General features: G+C 34.6%; 2 protein-coding genes and 1 non-coding gene across 3 annotated transcripts; 2 read left to right on the top strand and 1 right to left on the bottom strand.

The window, feature by feature from the left end:
- Positions 1-153: 153 nt before the first annotated feature.
- Positions 154-225, bottom strand: Trnae-uuc (transfer RNA glutamic acid (anticodon UUC)). The gene has a single exon. It is a non-coding gene; the product is annotated as a tRNA-Glu (tRNA).
- Positions 226-1099: 874 nt separating this feature from the next.
- On the top strand, positions 1100-5869 carry LOC144852060 (uncharacterized). The gene is made up of 4 exons (XM_078709753.1): positions 1100-1169; positions 1703-3301; positions 3681-3911; positions 4242-5869. The coding sequence occupies exons 2-4, from the start codon at positions 1705-1707 to the stop codon at positions 5162-5164; spliced, it is 2751 nt and encodes a 916-aa protein (XP_078565879.1). The 5' UTR covers positions 1100-1169; positions 1703-1704; the 3' UTR covers positions 5165-5869.
- Positions 5870-6689: 820 nt separating this feature from the next.
- On the top strand, positions 6690-22562 carry LOC144852103 (uncharacterized). Its single transcript, XM_078709810.1, has 13 exons — positions 6690-6841; positions 7208-7465; positions 9146-9388; positions 9705-9947; positions 10455-10697; positions 11742-12002; positions 12234-12346; positions 13373-13431; positions 13891-14042; positions 15387-15546; positions 20036-20091; positions 20431-20542; positions 21005-22562. Exons 1-13 carry the CDS (start codon positions 6778-6780, stop codon positions 21420-21422), a joined length of 2382 nt encoding a protein of 793 aa, XP_078565936.1. The 5' UTR covers positions 6690-6777; the 3' UTR covers positions 21423-22562.
- Positions 22563-22723: the final 161 nt, after the last annotated feature.

The raw sequence follows: 22723 nt of genomic DNA, 5'->3' as shown, positions 1-22723 counted from the left end.
CATTTCCTTGCAAACCCTATTTGAAAGGGAAATTAAATCTGAATATTTTGTGAGGAAAAAAACTTGGTGTGATACTTTCTGTCGACAGTTACTTTAAAATATATTCTAAATTTTAAAGTTTAAAAATAATAAGTATTTAAAAAAAATGTAAGTTTCCCGTGCCGGGAATCGAACCCGGGCCGCGTGGGTGAAAACCACGAATCCTAACCACTAGACCACACGGGACTACTTATTCGACGTCGTGTTATATGCGTCACTGATCTAATCAATGATACGCTCAGGAAATGAATAATTGTCTAGTTCGCTGATTGGTCAATTGTCTTTGCATTGACTCCATGGCAATGAAGTTAAGTACAGTATTGAAAATGTAAATGGCATATGTATTAAATAAAATACAGATTTTTTTATTGAACAAATCACGGAAAATATCTGGGCCTACCACACATTCTATGATTTATTTAATTACTCCATGATAGGAAGAAGGAGGTACGATGCTGTGTTTAATTTACGTTTTTAGGCAATAATTAAACCCAGATAAGTTTTATCACTAGCCCTGGTTAAATTAAATATCTGTTTTTTGATATAGAGGTTGAAATTTTATTGGACTTTGCCCCGCTCTTTATAAATAGCACTCAGAGCGCAATTCATCTATTTAGTAGGCCCTATTATTTAATTTTATAAAAAAAGATTTAACGGATAATTTTGTTGATACTAAGATGTATTTTTTTATATGTATGTATAATGGCCTGGTTATTGTTATAGACCTAATTTTATTTAGCAGAGGCCTAATAATTGCAAAACGCAACCGGGCCTATATAGTACAGATAGAGATAGATACGTATTCCTTTTATAGTATCCAAAATAATGGAAATTACAATGCTTGCCAAAAATAAATACAAAGGAAAAAGAACTATCTTACTGACTGTACTTCTATCTATCTTGGAGCGCCTTTGAGATTTTTTATTTAGATCATATTCATAAAATAATATATCATCATAAAATATTTACGCAAGACTGCCTACATAAAAAAAACGTAGCAAATTGTTCAACCACAGTGGGACGTTGGGGGCGTTTCGAATTGTTTTGAGTATTTTTGTGTGAAACGAATATCGAGAGCGCGATGTTCAACTTGAAATTTACTTATTAAAACAACATTTACAAAGCACTTGGTATGATTTTATAGTTAAGATTTTTTTGAATGGAGTTCTGATGAAACTCCAAGTAATATAGTATTGGTAAACGTTACTCGGCATACAGTTTAACTCTTAGTGTAAACTAAGCCTTAGTTGTAGGCCTACTGGATTCTTTAGTTTAAGCGGCGATGGGTGCATGTCTGTTGTCGTAGAGAGTCTGCTTCAGTCATGGTTACTTCGCCCCAATATATATATTTCGGTCCCCACATAGCCGTTTATAAAACTACTTACAACTTCATTGTGTATAATAATTAAAAACATGCGTTTGCGAATACCGGTCCGTAATTGTGTGTTTTAGGTACTGTATGTATTTTTATTCCTCCATACTACTATTCATACAGGCGGCCCGTGGTGCTCGAGATGGCACCACGGTATAATAAATGTACACTACAGTATTTTAAAGTTAACTAAATACCTGGACCCATATGATTAGGAATAGTGGATGGATTTCTCCATGTATGCCTACTGATTAATTATAGTGAAATCTTTAGGTTTATTTTTTTCTTCAGGAATGGCTGAACTGCAAACCTTGTTTTCTCTTGAACTGGATGTAGAGTTTGTTCGTGTGCAGGCATCTGGGGTTATCTGCAGAATACCAGCGGTAGCATTCCGATTGATGGACTACCCAACATTACTCTTACATCACATGAGTCCAGTTAATGTTCAAAGAGTAAAAGACACCATCTCTGAAAATCAACCAGAAGGCCCAGTGCCATCTCAGTTGAAAGAACTTAAAGACCACAGAGGAAACTTTGTTTTCAAGAAAGGAAAATCTTGCTTATTTAAATCAAACATTGATAATTTGGTTGGACATTTAAGCAACACGCCTCTTTATGTTATGGTGCTTGACATGTGGCCAAATGTACCAAAGCTTGTCGGAAATTGTTCTGTCCCACTACAGAATGCCATACAGAAGATTAAAGCCGATGTGGAGAGGACTGGTATATCTGTGCCAACTGTTCATGGTTTCAAGGACATTTACAAAGTTTATAACTTAATGGGAAGTGAAATTGGTTACGTCTCACTTGGATTTAAGCTGTTAAGTCTCGGAGCAGGTTTAATATCACACATTCCTGAATCTTCAATCACCAAACCAGTTTCTTCTAAAACTACTGCAGATATTTCTGAAAAAACAGTGTTGCCAACTCCTAAGCAAAAAGAGAATATTGTACTGCAGAACTTAGAAGAGCCTTCTGTTGTTGATGAACGTTCAAGAGAAAGAGAAACTGCTAAAGTAACCAGTAATTTATTAAGGTCATCTTCGACTCAAACCCGACGACGACTGGTGAAGCCTAGAGCACATACAGAACATAAACATTATGTACATGATGCGGACAAAGAACCTAAAGATGATGATTTAGGTCTTTTCGTAAGCAATACTCTATGTCCACCACCTCTTTTCTTTAATTCTAGATGCGAAGATTTACAAAAGAAAATTAATCATACATCTAATAAAATAGATTCTAAACCAGAACCAGAAGAAAGTGAAGATTCATCTGTTGGTTTTGTAGAAACTCATTACATCTTTCCATCAGATACTAGTCAACAATCCGTCAGAAAAGTTCACAGAAAAAATCACTCTAAACCAGAAGTCATTGATTCAAAACCACAAACACAATCGGTTGGCGTTCAGAGTTCTCCAGATGTTAGAAGTATTACATCCAGTCTTATCAACCAGAACCTACCAATTTTAGCTGCCCTTATGAGGGAGCTTTCAGTTCTTCAAAGTAATCGTCCGCTAGTAGTGCAACCAAGTCATCCATCACATCAAGTAAGAACACCGACTGTTCCTCTAAGAATGAATGATGAAATGGTAGGCTTGGAAAATGAGTCAGAAAAAGAAGATAGGTTGAAGCATACTGATAAAGTGAAAGATGCGAGAAATAAACGGCCTACTTCATCTAAGAAGAAGTCTAAATTAACATTTGGTATGACACACTCTCAAAAGCTCAGACTTCAAATGAACAACCCGGAGCAGCTTAAGACTCTAGAGAAAGAGGAATCAAGACAACAGAAAAACAATGGAAGGATGGGGTCTACTTACAAAACCCAACAGAAAGAGAAAGGGCACAGAAAAGAAAGAGATAGATTTGATGCATTTGCTCAAGGTAAGTCTAATGTGTAAAGCTCTGTCTACATTATAAAAGTGTAAGTGACAACAAAATGTGATGTGCCCATATATGGTCATATCACTACCATACTTGGACATATCACTACCATATTTGGGCACATACTTTTTTTGTCAAACTAGTTTGATAGTGTAGACAGAGCTTTACTATACAGCAACCTGTTATTAGTTTTTTGCTAGGACTGATAACCAATCAATCATTGTGTCATTGGTTATCGCCTGAACCTTCAAACCTGTATAGAGGTAAGGAGCGAGGATGTCCCAATATTTCCGCATCCGCACAATGAACATAGTTTAGTCGACGATCGTCAGTAATTCCTTTTTGACTATAATTTAATTTATGGCATATTATTTTGTAGAGAAAGACGAGTTGGAAAGCAACAAGGAAAATGAAACACTTTATGTTCAACCAAGACAGAGACCTGTACCAGCGCCTAGGCAATCGAAAGAAAGTTTGTCAAGCAAGAGTAATACAGAAATAGCTATAGTAAAAGATGAAATTCAAAGTTATATGAGTGTTAGAGGTATTGATAAAAGTACTGATCAAGAAGAGTCAGTAAATGAAGAAAATAGTCGTCATAGCTCTAAAGGTAATGTTTTTTCTGCATCAAAGAAAAGCTTACTATACTGCTTTTTGGCTTATGTTTGTGTATGAAAATGTATAGAAAAAATGCTTGGCTGTGCATCCCACCTTATTAAAGATATTTAAAAAGACGTTCACCTAGTCTCAAGGTTATTTTAGGGCTTGCACCCAGCTGAAGAAGCCTCTGGGCACCCTGAAAAGTAATAGTTTCCCCACCACTTAACTTCTCTAGCCACAACTTAGGACATTTCAATTTTGTGTCTGTAGACTACTATGTTGCTGTGAGTCAAACGTTTACAATGTGCTATTTTACATTTCTTTAATTTGTTTTTTAAAGATCAAAGTGAGGCAAGCAGTCGGAAAATAGAGGTACATATACCAAGTGTTTCGAATGACGACACATTTGAAGATGAATCCGATATAACAGGTGACTTTACTGACCAATCAGAGGCTGGTGATATTACAGTTAATCATGTTTCCCCAAAGAAGACTATACAGGTGCCTGGTTTCAGTGTTGAAACTGAGTCTCAACAAAACAATCCAGAAGAAAGAGATGAAGGAATGGATTTTGATAAAGAAAGAAAACCTCATGACTGTAAAGATAGGAAATTAGCCACAAACCAATCAGTGAGTGTTTCTCCAGGCAATCAGCAAATACGAAAAGTTGAAGTTTTGCCAAAGGACGATTTTAAAACAAAATCTGAAGAATTTGAGGAAGCTGCCGATGATGAAGGAGATGTTCTGGAAGGAGCACATTTTGAAGAGAATTATTCAACTGATTTTGATGCTATTGAAGATGACCAAGATGGAAAGAATGATGTTTTGGGATATGCTGAGTTTGAAGGAACTTATTCTTATGATTTTGAAGACCCAGATGCCGGACCACTTGGAGTGGTTGATGATGATTACGGAATCGATAGTCTTGCCTCTCTCAGTACAACATCATCGTCGCCAGAAGAATCATCTGCAAGTCAAGTTAGTTTAAGGCAGCCGGTGTCACATGCCAACAGACTACAGAAGGGAAGTTTAGCGATACCTAAACCAGTGCTTTCTTCAAAGTCTCCTCTGCCAAAGAAGATTAAACAAAATGTTGATGTGTCGATGAACTTGGCAACAGGCGGATCTAGTTTGCAATCGGAATTCTTAACTGGAGATTCAGACATTTACCAGTCAACGGTTGGAACGGGTAGAACTCGATCCAGTGACGATTATAATAGGTCAAATTCTGACGTACTTTCTGTTAGTAGCAAAGAATTCTAATTGTTGTTAAAGATGTCCTACATCCTGGTTGCCACTCAACGCAAGGGCGTAAGCGCACCGCACGTAATTTGACCAATCACTACACGACGAATCATACTGTCAATTGTGATTGGTCAACTCAGTTGCGTTGTGCTTACGTCGTTGCGTTCAAGTGGTAACCAAGCCTTAGGCAACGACAGACGTTTAGATAACCAGACTTGTAGTGAAGGGTAGGAGTCAGTAGTTGCCTTCGGTGTAATTTGGGCATGAATCTACCGCTAGCAATCAGACAAGCTTGAAGGTCTAGAGTTATGAACACTGCCTAATGATCTAGAGGTTGTGGGCTCCCCTTGAGTATTCTCAAGTGTTCTAAGAAATCGATGGCAGAGTACGGCAGGCAGAGATGCAAGATATCAACTGGTATAAACCAGTTATTATTCCATAGTTGTACCAATTATATTGTACACTTGTTGTACTTGCACTTATATTAGATACGGTTAACCCATTTTCTAAAGAGCTTTCATTGACATTATGTCATAATTATTGTAGTGAACTATAATTGGATGTACAATACTAATTGTGAAAGGTAGGTAATAGTTACTTCTAACCACTGCCACTACACAAAGCGTACATACTTGACATTTTTAACCCCACTTAACTTCTTTTAATTTTTTTAACTGTTACCTTTATTTGAAATATGATCCTGGAATAAAAATTAGTACAGTATTAACTTTCATGGGACTATTTTGAGATTGAAAATGCATTTGTTACTGAATAAAATGCAAAGGACCAATATTGACCGTTGAACGTTTAAACAATAGAAATTGGTACTTTTAATTACTGTAGTTGACCAGTACGTACAGTTGACGCCGCGCCGAATTTTACATTTTTACGTCGTTTCACTTCGCCGCTTATTCAACTGCGTACTATTTAATCTGAGTCTGCGGCGCGTATTCGATTATTTCAGCGGCGCTAATTTTACCGGTTTTGTAACTTACGCGCTGGTACGAACGCTAATCGCAGTACTGTATGTGAAAATAAGTATTGAATTATTCGTATACTTCTTACTATAGCTACTAGCCATTCTCATTCTTACTCCTGAGGACGATCAAAGCATATTGATCGAAATGTCGAGAAACTCAACAGTTCTTTTCAGAACTAATATACGTGGTGTACCGCAAACTTTATGTCTACATAGCTACTCCACAGTAGTGAAATACAATTATCCTCCTTACTGTAGAAAACTAGATCCGATCTGTCCTGATTTGAACCCGGAAACTTTCTCATATACACTCACTATACCAGGTATTTTATATTATTCAGTGCCGCCATGCGGTAATCGCGGTATATAATTATAATATCCCTTCATGAACCGTAACTAGTCGTAACAAAAGTTCTTTAAAATAGATATATTGTACTTTTTAGTCATGCATAAGCGGGTGCATAAGTCAATAAAAGGTTCTATAAAAGTGTACGGAGCCTATTGTGCGGCTGTTGCATATTCTATTAACGCTGTGGAGTGTTAAAGCCAACCAATAATTCGTTTAAATCATATACTGTATTGTACTTCATCGTCGCTTAACCTTACAGGCCGATTGTTCGATGTACCGGTTCGTAGTATACTTATTGTAGAAATGGCTGTCATAACAATCGCACAGTTTGTACTAGCCTTTTTCTATGCGTTTGCAGTCTGTCAAGGTAATTATAGTAGTTATTTTACATTTTGTCGATTAGGCAAAGGCGTTCACAAGTAAACATTTAATTATGATTAATTAATAGGTCTAGTTAATTAACTTAATTTTATTCTTAGTAAAGGTGTAGGTCTGTCATCTTTGAAAAAATTTTAAATGAGATATATAGACTTACCATACAGATATAGTTTAACAAAATATATCTAGGCCTACTGACCATAAGCGATTGAAAACTGTTCTTTATATTATATTTTCGATGTTTTGACTTATGCCTTAGACAAATGTCTTTGCTTAAGCCTACGGTACTGTTTTGCGAATGCAAATTACATACTTTCATATTTGACTACATTCTGTCATTCTTATTCACATATAGGAGATCATTTACAGTCCATCTTAGTATGTCCAGAAGACGTGGAAACCCCGTTTGAAATCGAGGAAAACGGAACGTTTTACGCTTCCGTTTCATGGGTTGAACCTGTAATAAATGTAACAGCAATCGGCACAAATGAATGGTCTCTAATAAGGATATATAACCCAGGCGATACATTCCCACTTGGAGATACGGTGGTCGAGTACACTCTTTCAACTAATGCTGAATCAGCTGAGTGCAATTTTACAGTATCTGTTATTGGTAAGTAGGCCTACTGTCTCAAACTTTCCAATACTTTTGGAGTTGGTCATTCAATTGGCTCTCGGTAGGGCTGGATCCTGGGTTGCGCTTCCCTTTTGAAAAACCCTAGATCCTCCTCTTTGATAATAATATAGCATTTTGTATGTATGAGTCAATTGGGCCTCATTTACATTCGTCACTTGTCACTTCTCTTTTACAAGCCTATTCTACGAATGGTCACTTAATGATGTCATTGCTACATTATGTCATCAATTTGTTTTTAACTATGGGTTAGTGAAAATAACCCCAGTTACAAAGGTGTTTTAAGTTAGTTGAAATAAAATCAGTATATTTTAATACTTTTAGTACGGATGATGAAGATCTTTCTGAACAATTAAGAAGTTGTTCATTTAAGAACTTTTCATTTACGGACTGCTTTAATGTAAATGGTCGACTATTATGATCAAAATTTTACAATTATCTTAGTAGTAATCGGGAAGTGTATATAACATAGTTGTTGGTAGATTGTATTATTCCATAGTAAGCCACCACTAAACACCATACAAATGTTTTGATATAATGAAGAAGTATAATAATGCCTTTGAAAGCTTTTATAAATACAGCCCGTGGCATATTGCACCTCATGAACTATAGTTCTCACAATAAACAAACAAGTTAAATATCCCCATTGTTGGACATAGTGAATAAAATGATGTACACAAAATGATTGTAGGCCTACTCTGAATTTCTACATGGTAAACCCCGTTTTTTTTTTAAAGCGATCCTTAAAAGATGTGAACTTGTATACTTGTGATATTTCTCTATTTGTGGTACAGCAAGTATGCAAACATCTTCACCCTATTTGTTTGCATTGTAATTGTTTCTTTCAGCGCTGTTTGTACTTGCAGCGTGTTCTCTTTAACGAGCAAATTTAACGTAAGGTTTCGTTCTGAAAACAATATTGACAATAAAGAAATAATAATAGACATACCAACGTAGATTATACGTATTTTAAGGTCTGCTCAGAATAAATATAGCACAACAATATATAAGTTCAAATGTAGGTTACAGCCTACAAAAAAAAAGAATCCTGAGACCTATTATATTTTAACAGAAAAAAGAAGAAAGAAACATATATACATGATTACATTTTAACACAAAGAGAGAAGAACGAAAAATATATACGTAATTACACTTTAACAGAAAAAGAGAAACTCAACCGCCATTATATACCGTTCTTAAATAAAAAAGTAGTTTACAAATTCAAGGAAGAAATTCGAGAAAGAACTTCCTAAATGAATGTATGCTTGGGGATATCCTGTCATTACCAAATATTATAATAGCAGTATGATCTTTGATTAGATCATATGATCTAAAAAAAGAAATTCGTTTCGTTGACAAGCTCAAACAATTATAAATATAAAAAATCATGAATACAAAAATACAAGTGTAGATAAAAAGATCTTATAAAAATACGAATAAACATCGAACATAGACAAAAATATAAAAAAACACTATATCGTAAACATATAAAAAAATACAATATATATATAGCAGTATATAAATATTTTTAAAATGCAGCGTTACATATAGGTTATAACAAATTACATATGTCTTATACTTTTAAACAACGATACCAACCTTTATCATGACACAAGTCTACCGTAAATAGGCCTAATAGTTCATTCAATTTATTTACAGATGATGAAGATCCAATACTTACAAACTGCCCAAGCAACCAAAAAATCGATATTATGGGAACTGAAACCTCAACTGAAGTCACATGGACTGAACCATCGGCTACCGACAATTCTGGCAAGGTGACGGTTACTTCAACTCACGAATCAGGAGATACCTTTTATTCAGGAACGACAGATGTTGTTTATACGGCCGTCGATAGTGGTGGAAACTCTGTGCAATGCTCATTTCAAATCATAATATTGGGTAAGACGTCATTATTATTTAAACCAAATTCACCAAGAATTCATAAGTTACCGGTTACTTTTAATAATTTAAACTGCAATAAGATTGATATTTTCTCCGATAAAGAAGATCATGCCTGATTTATATAGGCTTTGTTTTCGCAGACTCGAACAAACTAAACAAAATTGTGGCTAGTCGCGGTGTTCATTGATGTTTGTTTTTGAACGAATAAACACAATAATTTAAACTCCATCATTGTTTTTGATATCGATGTGTCTATTCTTTAGTTTTTACACTTGACACGTTAGTTAATTTACATAATTTCTTCTTCACAAAGGTTATCCTCAAAATGTATACGCAAGGACCGACAACGTCTACATAGTTGGCGAAGACGATAAAGTAATCACAGCGAATGAGGTAGATTGTCTGATAGCTTGTATTGAAGAATCTGACTTTATCTGCCAATCAGTGGATTATAGATCTTCTCTTCAAGAATGTACGCTAAGCCGACAAGACATAGGGTTTGAAGGAATCACGATAGAAACAAATAGCAGTTTTGTCCACTGGAACAGATTAATAGGTCAGTTCATACCATAATATTCTTACATTTTTAAACCAACAAATCTTTTTGAAGTTGTTCGGGTCACTTACCTTCATAAGAATCCCGTTAATATATGTTCACCTTTTCTATTTGAACTGTTATTCAAAATTATCCAAGCCTACATTGCTCAAAATATTTTTCGTGCATTCTATTTTAAAACCCCAGACATATCTGTTGTTATATCATTTCAAAAGAAATATTTATTGACCATTTAATTTCCAAACAAAAGATAGATCAGATTTCCCAGCTCGACCCCTTTATTTTTAGTAAATTCATTCAACAATTTTTCAAATTCCAGTATTTGTTAAAGTTATTGCAATTGTGTATGTAAGGAGGGAAAACGTAATACTTATGTAATCTTTTATTATCTCATGCTTTATATCATTTTAACTCATAATACTCTGTAATATATTGAATCTTAAAAGACTGAGTGAGTGAAAATGGCAAGAAATGCCGGGAATACATAATTATTCTTTGTCTATACAGATAACACTGATCCATCAGTTGAAGGCTGTCCACACGATTTGACTAGATCAACGAACACTGGTGTTAACTATACGACCGTACGGTGGGAATCACCTGTATTTAGGGATAGCTCTGAAATCGTATCTATAACAAGGACCCACAACTCGTCGGACATATTCTATATCGGTTCTACTGACATTATCTACACGGCTACTGATGCCTTCCAGAACAGTGCAACGTGCAAGTTTACCGTAACAATTGAAGGTAGAAAATAACATGTTAACAAATCAAATAAAGGGGAATGCAGACTCTATCCGATAAATATTCCAACGGAATTAGCTAAGAAACAAATAATTTATGGACGGCAGTCTTTGCACTACGTCTGATGACTTGAACCTAATACACATTAGAGTTCGATTACACTCACTTTAATAACACTGCCTTTTGGTTACACTGTACTTTTTTACGACACTAGTTATTGATGACATTATAGCTGTTGATGACATTATATCTGTTGATGACATTATAGCTGTTGATGACATTATAGCTGTTGATAACACTAGCTTTCGATAACACTAGCTTTCGATGACACTAGCTTTCAATGACACTAGCTTTCGATGATACTAGCTTTCGATGACATTATAGCTGTTGATGACACTAGCTTTGATGACACTAGCTTTCGATGACACTAGCTTTCGATGGCACTAGCTTTCGATGGCACTAGCTTTCGATGACACTAGCTTTTGATGACACTAGCTTTTGATGACACTAGCTTTTTATGACACTAGCTTTTGATGACACTAGCTTTTGATGACACTAGCTTTTGATGACACTAGCTTTTGATGACACTAGCTTTTGATGACACTAGCTTTTGATGACACTAGCTTTCGATGACACTAGCTTTCGATGACACTAGCTTTCGATGACACTAGCTTTCAATGACACTAGCTGTTGATGACACTAGCTGTTGATGACACTAGCTGTTGATGACACTAGCTGTTGATGACACTAGCTGTTGATGACACTAGCTGTTGATGACACTATCTTTCGATGACACTATCTTTCGATGACACTATCTTTTGTTAAACCTAAAAGTGCATTAATGTATTTCTGCAAAAAGTTCTAACTAGATCTTATCACTCATTCTTTCTATACCATGCGTGAACGCAATAATTTTTATACAGGCCTATTCTTTTCGTTTTTATTACTTTATCTTTGATCTTTTTAACTCAATGCGTCGTGTTCTTTTATTATATTAATTCTTAGGATAGCACAAACAGAATTATGATATATCTTGTTTTTTTACAGACACGGAAAACCCAGTTTTGTCCAATTGTCCCGAATCTATAAAATATGTGATTCCTGATCAAAACACAATGGAAGAAACTGACCAAATTACATGGGATCCGCCATCTTGTGCAGACAATTCTTATACATATGACCTATCATCTACTAAAGAGCCAGGCTCGGTATTTACCAAAGGTGTTACCACAGTGACATATACATGTAGAGATGAGGTTAATAATATCGGTACTTGTGAATTTACCGTGCTTGTGAAAACTATAGATGGTAAGTTGTGACAAAACAATTTTGGCTTTCCAAAGTTACGCCCTGTCAGTACCTTCTTCTTTTTTAATCTTTATTTTCTTTCAATCTGATTGCCTCCAACCAATGCATTCAACAGATCAAAAGAAAACTATTAGTATGGCTATTCGTATTATATAGTTTGTGTTAAATAATAATTGTTGTGATCCGGTATAATTGTGCAAACCTGAATTCTTTACTGAAATTATTTTGTAGAACTTGCTCGAATAGACATCCAATTAGAGTTAGCAAACGTAGCATTCTCCGATGCGTTATTGGACCGGCAGTCGGAGCAATTCAAAGCATTAGAGACCGACTTAATATACATGGTAAGTATGTCTGTTTGTCCATGTTTTCATATTAGGCGAATATACATCGAGTGTTTTGTGAATTATATTTAGAACGTGTTGTTGTTATGAACTATAAGATTCAGGGCAGAGACCACTTTCTATATTCAAGCCCGGTTTGTTCACCATTATGATAAATAGTTACTGTTATACTGTCGGCCTAGTTGAATATTGAAAAATATTGTTATTTCGTCTCCCAGATATTAATTGCACTTCGTTATTTCTTTTTTTTTATTAATATCTGGTTTTGTTATTTATTATTTCTCTTTATTTAAATATTATAAATCCACATAGAGTACATCGGTATCGTTGCTAGATGGTGAGCCATATGTAATTTTTATACAGTATTATTTTTCTATGTTATGTTATATATGACTTTTGCCAAATAAAATGGAAGCAGAGTTTTTTCACACCTAATATTCAGTAACTAACAATGAATACCTCTTTCACTTGATACTTGACATCGTTTTATTCATGTAAACGATGAGTCAATTTACTTTAACAAAACTTCTAACTTGTGTTTGAAGAAGAAGTACTTGGAAAATACTCTTGTTTGTGTACTCCATTTTATAAACTTAGAAAACATCAGCTAAGTAAACTGTAAATAACGTTCTGTTTAAACGAACTATTCGTTCCAATGAATACCAGTCACGATGACTTAGGCCTATAATAGCAAAACATCATGCCTGTCCACACACAACAATAACATTGGTAAAGCCACAATAATAAGACTATACCCTGTCTTTATGGTGGTCCTTTTTTATATAGGAAAGTATATTATTGAAGTTTACTAAAAAGCAAACCAAGTTTAAACCTTTGTATTTATTATTGTCATTTGTAATTTACAAAGAAAACGTAAAAAGAAAATAAAAGAAGTTGTCATTGTCAGCAAAAATTACCAATTTTATGAGTTCCATTTGACCGAAACATGAGCTTTATATTTATATACGTTCAATTTAAATTCTTATACAGTTCAGTTTTCACATAAAATGCCTGTTTTTGTATTAGATTAATGGCCTGTACGCAGATGAAGACAATTTTGAAGACAGTGTCGTTAATGGGTTTAGGTATCGTAACGCTCAGCTTTTACTTTTAGTGAATTGTTTCAAATAACTAGGCCTACTCTTTCAAAATAAATGTTCTTCATTGCCAAAGATTGTACTTGTAATTGGTAACAATGCCTTCACATACTCATTTATTATTATTTATTCTTTATACTGGGTAGCCTCTTCAGTCAAAGACTGTTCTCCCAGAGGGCCCAGTGTGAACTAGTACACCTGGGTAACTCCCTATTCGTCTCGAAAGATGTCCTGGGTTCTTCAAAGTGCACATGAACCAGATGTGTACACTGGACCTACGGTTTATAGTCCTTATCCTAGAACCATGGAGCAAGGGATCTTCGAACACTTGCCGATGCTATGTACTTATTCTACATAAGCAAAGTCTTAATTTTTCAGAAAAGAAAACTTATTTCAAACCCATTTCATTAAGTCCCGTCATTTAAAAATCACATTTCCACCTTACAGTTCTGGAAGTGTGATAGCAGACGTCACCATGTTATATTTTAACGAGATAGACGAAGACCAACGGCGATATTATTTGGACATACTATTGATCCAAACGACAAACGGACAATTAGGTGATTTCAAGATTGGAAACATTTCAGTTGAAGATAATGGTAAGTTGCACCAGATAAAGTTAGAATTAGTATTATTTAATGTTTACGTTTCATGAAAGTGGAATTGAATGAGAATCTAAATGAACCATTTTTATTAATTCGGTCTCTATTATCGGTGAATTTTTGAACCAATAAAGTGCGCATGATCAGTCATTACCAAACCACCAGACTTCCAATCACATTGCAACAATTTGTCCATCAGGTCAAATGTTAAAATGATCGCATTTATCCGTTAATTATCGGTTAATTTTTCTCGAGTGGAATCGGTTAAACCCTGTTCCCACAGGCAGTTTATTGGTTAATGTTTGGCTGCGGAAACACGGCCTAAGTTACCGGTTTGACGCAACGCAACCTCGGTTCCCATGATGCGGACACAAGACAAGAACATAAGAGCAATGCCAATAATTTGACCAATCGCGACTTGATAGATTGTCCGAACTTTCGCTCTTGTTGGTCAACTAACTTACGTTGTTGCGTCTGAATAGGAACCAAGTTTTTTCGTTGAGTTCGTATTAGATTAGAAGTGCAATGTTATGATTAAAAGAAGTGAATAAATGTTTGTTTAAATTGAATTAAATTGAAATTGTGTATAGGAATTATTTTTATTAGGCCTATTTTGTACTGTCCTTCACCTAGACAATCATTTAAATCCTCGGTTATTTTGTCCTCAATTAACTCCATTGTGTGAAATCTAGATTATCGCATTCTGTAGACTAGCTTATTTTGGTGAATTTTGATTTATTTTTGTTCAAGTTGACTTGGTTCTGGGTTAAAAATAAACTATCTTGTATTGTCGTGAATTCTTCTAGTAAGTTTATTACTGATTACTTCGTTCCAGAGTTTGTACCATTAGTATTGTGTCGAGTCTGTAATTAAACTAACCAAAGTTCGTTTAATATCCAATCTCTATCCTTTAATCAAAATAACAAACACGACAAACATCGTTAAAATTTAAATGGAGGCCGTAAAATGTGAATGGTCGATCAAAAGAGGGTTCAATATTTTTGATTAACGTTTAGTTTATCCCAATTAATACAGTAAAACCCCTCCTTAGGGGACACCTCTATTCAGGGGACACTGAAATGAACGAGGGCAATTATATGTTTCATCATTTCCGCCAATCGCTATTCAAGGGGTACTTTTGTACTTAATTGGGATACTTTCTTTTATCTTTCTTTCATTCAATTTTTCACACTTACTTTTCACACAAAAATAATACAAGTTAAGTGAAACAATGATAACAGGTATCATAGTAATAAACAATATAATAAGTTAATCAAACTGATTTTTAAAAAATATATAGAGATACTTGGGATTCTACCCCGCGTTCTACTTTGTTTGCAGGGGAATACGTTTTGGTGGATGCCTGCTATACCCTACCATGTCCAGATGACATAGTGTGTCAGGCTGCTGGCTTAGTTTGCACTGCACAATGTGATAACAACCCGGAATACTGCCTCAACGATGCATCATGCGTCTCATCGGGTAATTTAATAGAGTGCAGGTATGTTTACTGAAACCGTACACCCAAATAAAGACCACCTTTAAGAGATATTTGCACTGGTGACAATTAGTAAGTGCTAACGCTTATAAGTGAGAAACAAAGTTCTTTACTTCTCGCAAAACCTTCACATTGATCTGGATTTAATTTTAGGTCCCACTAGGACGCAGCGCAAGGATTTAAGTGCACCGCAATTAATTTGACCAATCACGACGCGATGGATCGTCTAATTGTCGCTTGTGATTGGTCAATTGACTTGCGTTGTGTCTGCGTTTTATCGACCCATGACTGGCACCAAGTATGCATACTGTACGGTATGAGCTAGCTACAATGATGCTTTTTTAGGTGATCATTTAGAATAAAATGATCACCTATTGTTATTGTATGAAATCTTTATTGGTTATCCGCAACGAAGTTGCTGATAACCTCTTGTGATTGTACGAAATCATCAACATCAACATCATCTTTTTATTTCTCTTCTTTCTTTCTGTATGATTTTTGTGTAACGCTTTTCTCTGAAACTTGCAAACATAACATTTTGTGAACTATGTTAACATTTTGACATTTATGTAACGTCGTCAAGCGAAGCTTTTCATGATGTTTACAATTGCGCAACGTGACGTACGCGCGATTTAACGATTTTCTCGTATTTAACATAGGTCAAAAATCAAATAACATTTTAAATTGAAACTTTGCACAAATTTAATTTATATCATGCGCTAACTTTCTGTTGAACAAAAATTGCGTGTTTTACACAAAGTTACGCGCGCACGCGCATTTAAAATTTCAAAATGCGCAAAATTATTTTCTAATCAACTTTCTACGCGTTTCATGTCATCTTAAGCATGTCAAAAATTCCCACGCGTGCGCAAATTTTTACGTGTGCGGTGCGCACGTAGCATTGAAAACATATATTTTCCGCGTGATTTATGTTTTTCCAGCCTTTTCTAGTAATTTTACCAACTTTTAAACAATTTGGGCTTAAGGTTACGTCATACGAGCACGTCGAATTGGTCAATTTGCGCGCGTTTTTGATGAAAAAGTTCAGAAATTCGTCAAAATTATGCCTTTTTTTAAACAGTCGTAGTTTCTAAACTGCACGGTCAACTTTTTGTGGATGACATATTCTGGAAGTTGATGAGTTGTAGATATAGGATCATGTATCAATATGGCTAACCGGACATTGTGACGTCATCGTATGGCCACGCGAATATAAAATTTAGGATTTTTGTATCTTTCGTCATAGCTCATCACATTTAATAGAGCGCATCTCCACTCATCCGTTTTCCATTTTCACCCCGATTTTGATATTGTCTAGGTCAATCAACTATCTTTCGCATGAGTTAAAAATATTTAAATTTTTTTGACGTCATCATTCCTAAAAATTTAAATTACGTGTGGCATTAATTTCATCTGTACAGTAAATTTTAATCTGTTATAGCTCGTAAGAATAAAATGTGATAATCACGATTAAAACGTTTTCTGGAAGCTATTGGATTGTAGATACGAAATCATGTGAAAATTTTGCCAATCTGATGATGTGACGTCATCATATGGCCACTTAACTAAAAAAAGTCGTATTTTTATTTTTTGCGTAATAGTTCATTACATTTAAAAGAGCGCGCATCAATATTTCACGTATTCAAATTTCTTCTGCACGTTAATATGTTGTTGCTGAGATAATATCCTTCCGAAATTGCTATCTTTGTATTTCATTTTGATGCCGCCGCCATGTTAAAATTTGGAATAAATGGCGGCTCCCGTAATTTCACCTAATCTACACTGTATGTAATATGTAAACAGATTTTACTGTTTATACCGACTGTAATGGAATAGCCCAAATCGTTTATTTCCTACCTATTTCTATAATGTAGCAGGCCAAATAAGACGTTATTTTTACAGGATAGAGAGAGGCAAACAATATTTTTCTCATATCAGAGCCGTTCATCGTTGTTAGGAGATATGTGATTTCTATTACATTTCTGGTTTTGTTTGTCAGTTGCTTGTCCGGCCTGTAGGTCATAATGCCAACGTGAACGCTTCCTTTTGGCCTCAACCTATCCCCTTAATGTTAAAAGGTACGTCGTTAAACGTCCATGTTTCACCACTTGCGCAGCGGATAACCAAACTCGTCAAAGTGACGAGTTTCATGTCTAGTTCTTTATTTCTCTCTGTACAGATTTTGTGTAACAATTATCTCAAAAAGTTGAATGTTGAAGATGACAAAATTTTCACAATATCTTTCAAATACTGTAACTTAATCCTAATAAGCTTTTCAGCGTGATCACTCAACCGTGACGTCATTTATACGCCATTTTGTTAAATCACATTATCAATCATATCGCCATAACTCTTTATCACATATCAATAAAATTCACAATACGTAAACTTCAGGTAAAAGGTAAATATATTAACCAATAAAAGGCACGCGCACGTAGGGTCATACGCGTGAAATCGCGCGTAAAAAATTTAAAAAGCTCAAAATTAAGTTTTGATCAATTTAGAGCATGAATTAGGCTATTTGCGTGTTTCAAAAAATTACTGCGCAAAAATGCGTTTTTGCGCGCGCAATTCTTAAAAAGCGTAAAAATACGAATTTTTTGTAGAAATCGCATTCTACTCACCATCCTTAGTACATTCACCAAATTTGAGTCCGTTCCGACTTAAAATAACGCTATACGAGCATGTTAAAAATGACAAAATGCGCACATTAATTGCATTAAAGTGCTGAAAATGATGAAAAATAAGGCATTTTTAAAATGAAAATAATTCTTCAGAATGCACGATGACCCCTAAGTTTTTTAACTTATTCGGGAAGCCATTGAGTTGTAGATATAAATGTATATACACATTAGACGTACAAAATGGTATTACGTCATCAAATGGCCACTTGAATTAAAAAATTAGGATTTTTTCCGTTTTGTGTAGGTTATCACATTCAATAGAGCGCATCTCCGCTATTTGAGCTCGATTTTCGCACAAATTTCAGTGTGTGCTTGCTTAATTATTTATCTTTATCATAAGTTGTCAGTGTTTTCATTTTGATGACGTCATCACGCGTAAAAACTTGAATAACGTAGGTCGTGTAATTTCACCTTTGCCGTAAATTTGAATATCTTACAGCTCTTCAGAATTGAAGGTTACCTTGATGATTATAATTTATTATGAAAGCTGATGAAATGTAGATATGAATTCATATAAAAACTAAGCCTATCGGATGTTGTGACGTTAACATATGGCCAGATGAAGTTAAAAAGTAGTTTTTTCATCTTTTTCGTCAAAGTTATACAAATTTCAAACAGCGCGCACAGCGCTTCTACATGCCAGATTCTCTTGCAATTCTTATATTTATTTGCTCAATTCATTATCTTTCGAAATTGTCATCTTTGAGTAAAATACGAATTTTTTGTAGAAATCGCATTCTACTCACCATCCTTAGTACATTCACCAAATTTGAGTCCGTTCCGACTTAAAATAACGCTATACGAGCATGTTAAAAATGACAAAATGCGCACATTAATTGCATTAAAGTGCTGAAAATGATGAAAAATAAGGCATTTTTAAAATGAAAATAATTCTTCAGAATGCACGATGACCCCTAAGTTTTTTAACTTATTCGGGAAGCCATTGAGTTGTAGATATAAATGTATATACACATTAGACGTACAAAATGGTATTACGTCATCAAATGGCCACTTGAATTAAAAAATTAGGATTTTTTCCGTTTTGTGTAGGTTATCACATTCAATAGAGCGCATCTCCGCTATTTGAGCTCGATTTTCGCACAAATTTCAGTGTGTGCTTGCTTAATTATTTATCTTTATCATAAGTTGTCAGTGTTTTCATTTTGATGACGTCATCACGCGTAAAAACTTGAATAACGTAGGTCGTGTAATTTCACCTTTGCCGTAAATTTGAATATCTTACAGCTCTTCAGAATTGAAGGTTACCTTGATGATTATAATTTATTATGAAAGCTGATGAAATGTAGATATGAATTCATATAAAAACTAAGCCTATCGGATGTTGTGACGTTAACATATGGCCAGATGAAGTTAAAAAGTAGTTTTTTCATCTTTTTCGTCAAAGTTATACAAATTTCAAACAGCGCGCACAGCGCTTCTACATGCCAGATTCTCTTGCAATTCTTATATTTATTTGCTCAATTCATTATCTTTCGAAATTGTCATCTTTGAGTTTATTTTGATAATTCCATCATACCAAAAAATTAGAACATGATGTGTGTCCCGTAATTTCACCTATGCTACACTGTATATAGATATACGGTATATACTGTACATATTGTATATGGCATGCACAACTCAGTACTATAAGCGTATGCATCATGTCATAGAATGGCATACATCAACTTTTTACGATCGTATGTTAACGTACGTGCATGTTTAAAAAGTTTTAATTTCATTAAAATGATAAAAATAATCACCTATAATTCGTCAAAGTGACGAATTAAATTCTAGTTTTGTCTTTATAGTTGTACAAGTTCTGATTACTATGGCATTAGATGTCAAATTGTTGATAAATGGAGTCGTAAGTAGCCTATATGTGTTCATTCGTTTCTTAGTTATACCTAAATACAAGACATAGATACACTTTACGGTCACATAATAAATATAAAATGTTAAGCTCTGTCTACCCTATCAAATTTTATGTGACAAAAATGTGATGTTCCCATATTTGAACATGATGTCATATGGCACTACCATATTTGGGCATATCACACTTTTCTTGTCAAACTAGTTTGATAGTGTAGACAGAGCTTTAGACTCTGCTCGGCTTAATAGAATAGTAGGCCTACTTTCAGAATTTAAATAAGGTTTCTATTCAATTTTTCCATCTTTTTGCAACTTTGTTTATTTTCTCTCAAAGATGCCGAAATAGCTGCCTTAACATTTGGATGTTTTTGGGCAGCGTTGCTACTACTCGTGCTAGTGTTGTTGATAATCAATAAATGTAACGAGTATATACAGCAGCCAAAAAGGTAATTATTTCAATGAATTCCTTTCATTTAATAGACCACTTAATACCACATTATTTTAAAGTATAGTTATAAAGTAGGCATAAAAACACTGATTTATAAAAAAACGTAGCTCGTTTGACCGAATTGTATAAGCTATTTCGCTCAAATGGGTTGTTACCTGTAATTCGTTGGAACGGAATTCTGAATTATTAATCCGTTCTAACGAATGAGTAACGCAAAGTATATGTTAAATCGTTTAAACAAATTTAAGTTCCGTTTAAAATTGACACCAATTAATTTGAAAACGTTGGTAGACTAATTCTTTTGAACAAATTGATAGGCTATTTCGTTTGAATTGAGTTTGGTAATTCGTTTGAACGGGTGTAATCCGTTCGAACGAAATTAATTCGTTCGAACGAATTAATAACATCGTTTTTCGTATCTATTATATCATTTTACGCCATGATTATGATTTTATGCCAGGCACAGTTCGACTGATAGTGTTGTGGTTGAGAAATCCAATTACGAGAATAAGGCTTACGTCATAGACCCATCTGCAGACGTACCAGATTCCATGGCAGTATTTGACGTAGATGAAGAAGAAGATATCGATATAGGGCAAGACAACAACAATAGCGAAGATTTAGAGGAAGAGAAAAATACCTACCATTACACTGGATCAGTAGACGACGAAAACAAAGATGACGAGATTAGTATAATATTAGGCTCTACTGAAAAAGTCCCGTCGTTTTCAGGCTCGCTAGCCCATTCGTCATTGGGCTCGACTAATCGGATCCATTCGGCATCGGGTTCGACTAATCGGATGCACTCGGTATCTGGGTCCAGTTTGCACAAGTCTCTATCAGGAGCTAGTACAAGCCATGCGCCGTTGATCGCATAACACAAATGTTCTTATTTTTAATTTAATCGAATTCTAAGTATTATTAGCATCGTTCAGTTTGCCAAATGACGATTTTTATTTAAAAGAGTGCATTATGGTACACATAGAACAAATATTATTTCGCCGTCTTTTTACGATTTTACAATTCAAATGTTGTTTTTATGTTGAATTTATGATTCAGATAGTGTTATTATTAGATTAATTAGGTAATACCCAGAAATCGAACAGTAGTGTAAAGTACTACGTTTTTGGAGGCCAGATTGACTAAACAGTTTGCTATGGGACGCCGACAAATGTGACGTCATGTGGACACTTTTTTTAAAACAGTAATTAGACACGAGGTTTGTGTCGGGTTCCTATCCGAACGCAGATGGTTTCACGTGATTTTGTGTGTGGTCATTCAATATGTAGATAGTCGTTTGTCATTGGTCAAATTGCGTTGCGCTTACTTCTTGCTTTGCGTCCTAGTGAGACGAATGCGTAACTATAATCGTAACACAATGAACAGTAATGTACATAATTAAATTACACCAAACCGTTTGTAGTTAACGACAATACTACAGCTGAAGTAGGGCCTATTCGAATTTTTGGCGGTCGAACTTCATAGAACGTTGTTAAGCGTAGGCCTAAATGTTGAATGTAATTTTAATTACTTTGCAAGAAATATCTACCTCATATAGAAATTGACCTTTACAGGAGGTCGTCAATAATATACCCACAATCCTATCCGCACAAAAACAAAATAGTCATAACATAGCGCCTGATGTTGGGTCGCATTTTAGCAGTTTTTAGAAAACCAAAATACAAAGTAGAAATGAATACAAAACCACAGTAGTTTAGAGTAATTATTTGGGGTTTTAAGCTTGGCAACAGAAAACTAACACAACGGGAAATCGTGTAATTTTGTTGGATTGTGTTAACACATAGACATGTCCTTATTGGGCCGTTTAATTTGTAAGGACATTTTCTTATAATTATTGAATCTTGAATTAATTTCTATGATATTTTGATTGATACACAAATAAAAAATAGGCTTATAAATATTTGTTTAGATTAAGATTAACGTAAGTTAATTAAGTTAATTAGTATTACATTGTTTTACTGTTTTAATAATAAATTTAGGCCTACTATTATTAAAGAGACTGATACTGCGTACCTATTGCTTGTTGTAATGTTATGTGTAATTAATACAGTTGTCATTTTATTGTCTCCCATTATCATCCTGTCATCACAAAGGTTAGATAATATATTTCTGAGCATAAATGCTTGACTTCATCAAAATAATGTTTTATTTTATTATA

Source organism: Antedon bifida, chromosome 9, assembly GCF_963402885.1.
Source record: "Antedon bifida chromosome 9, ecAntBifi1.1, whole genome shotgun sequence".
NCBI classification, from domain to species: Eukaryota; Metazoa; Echinodermata; class Crinoidea; order Comatulida; family Antedonidae; genus Antedon; species Antedon bifida.
Note: the sequence above shows the minus strand (reverse complement) of the source record. Positions and strands in the feature narration are given on the sequence as shown.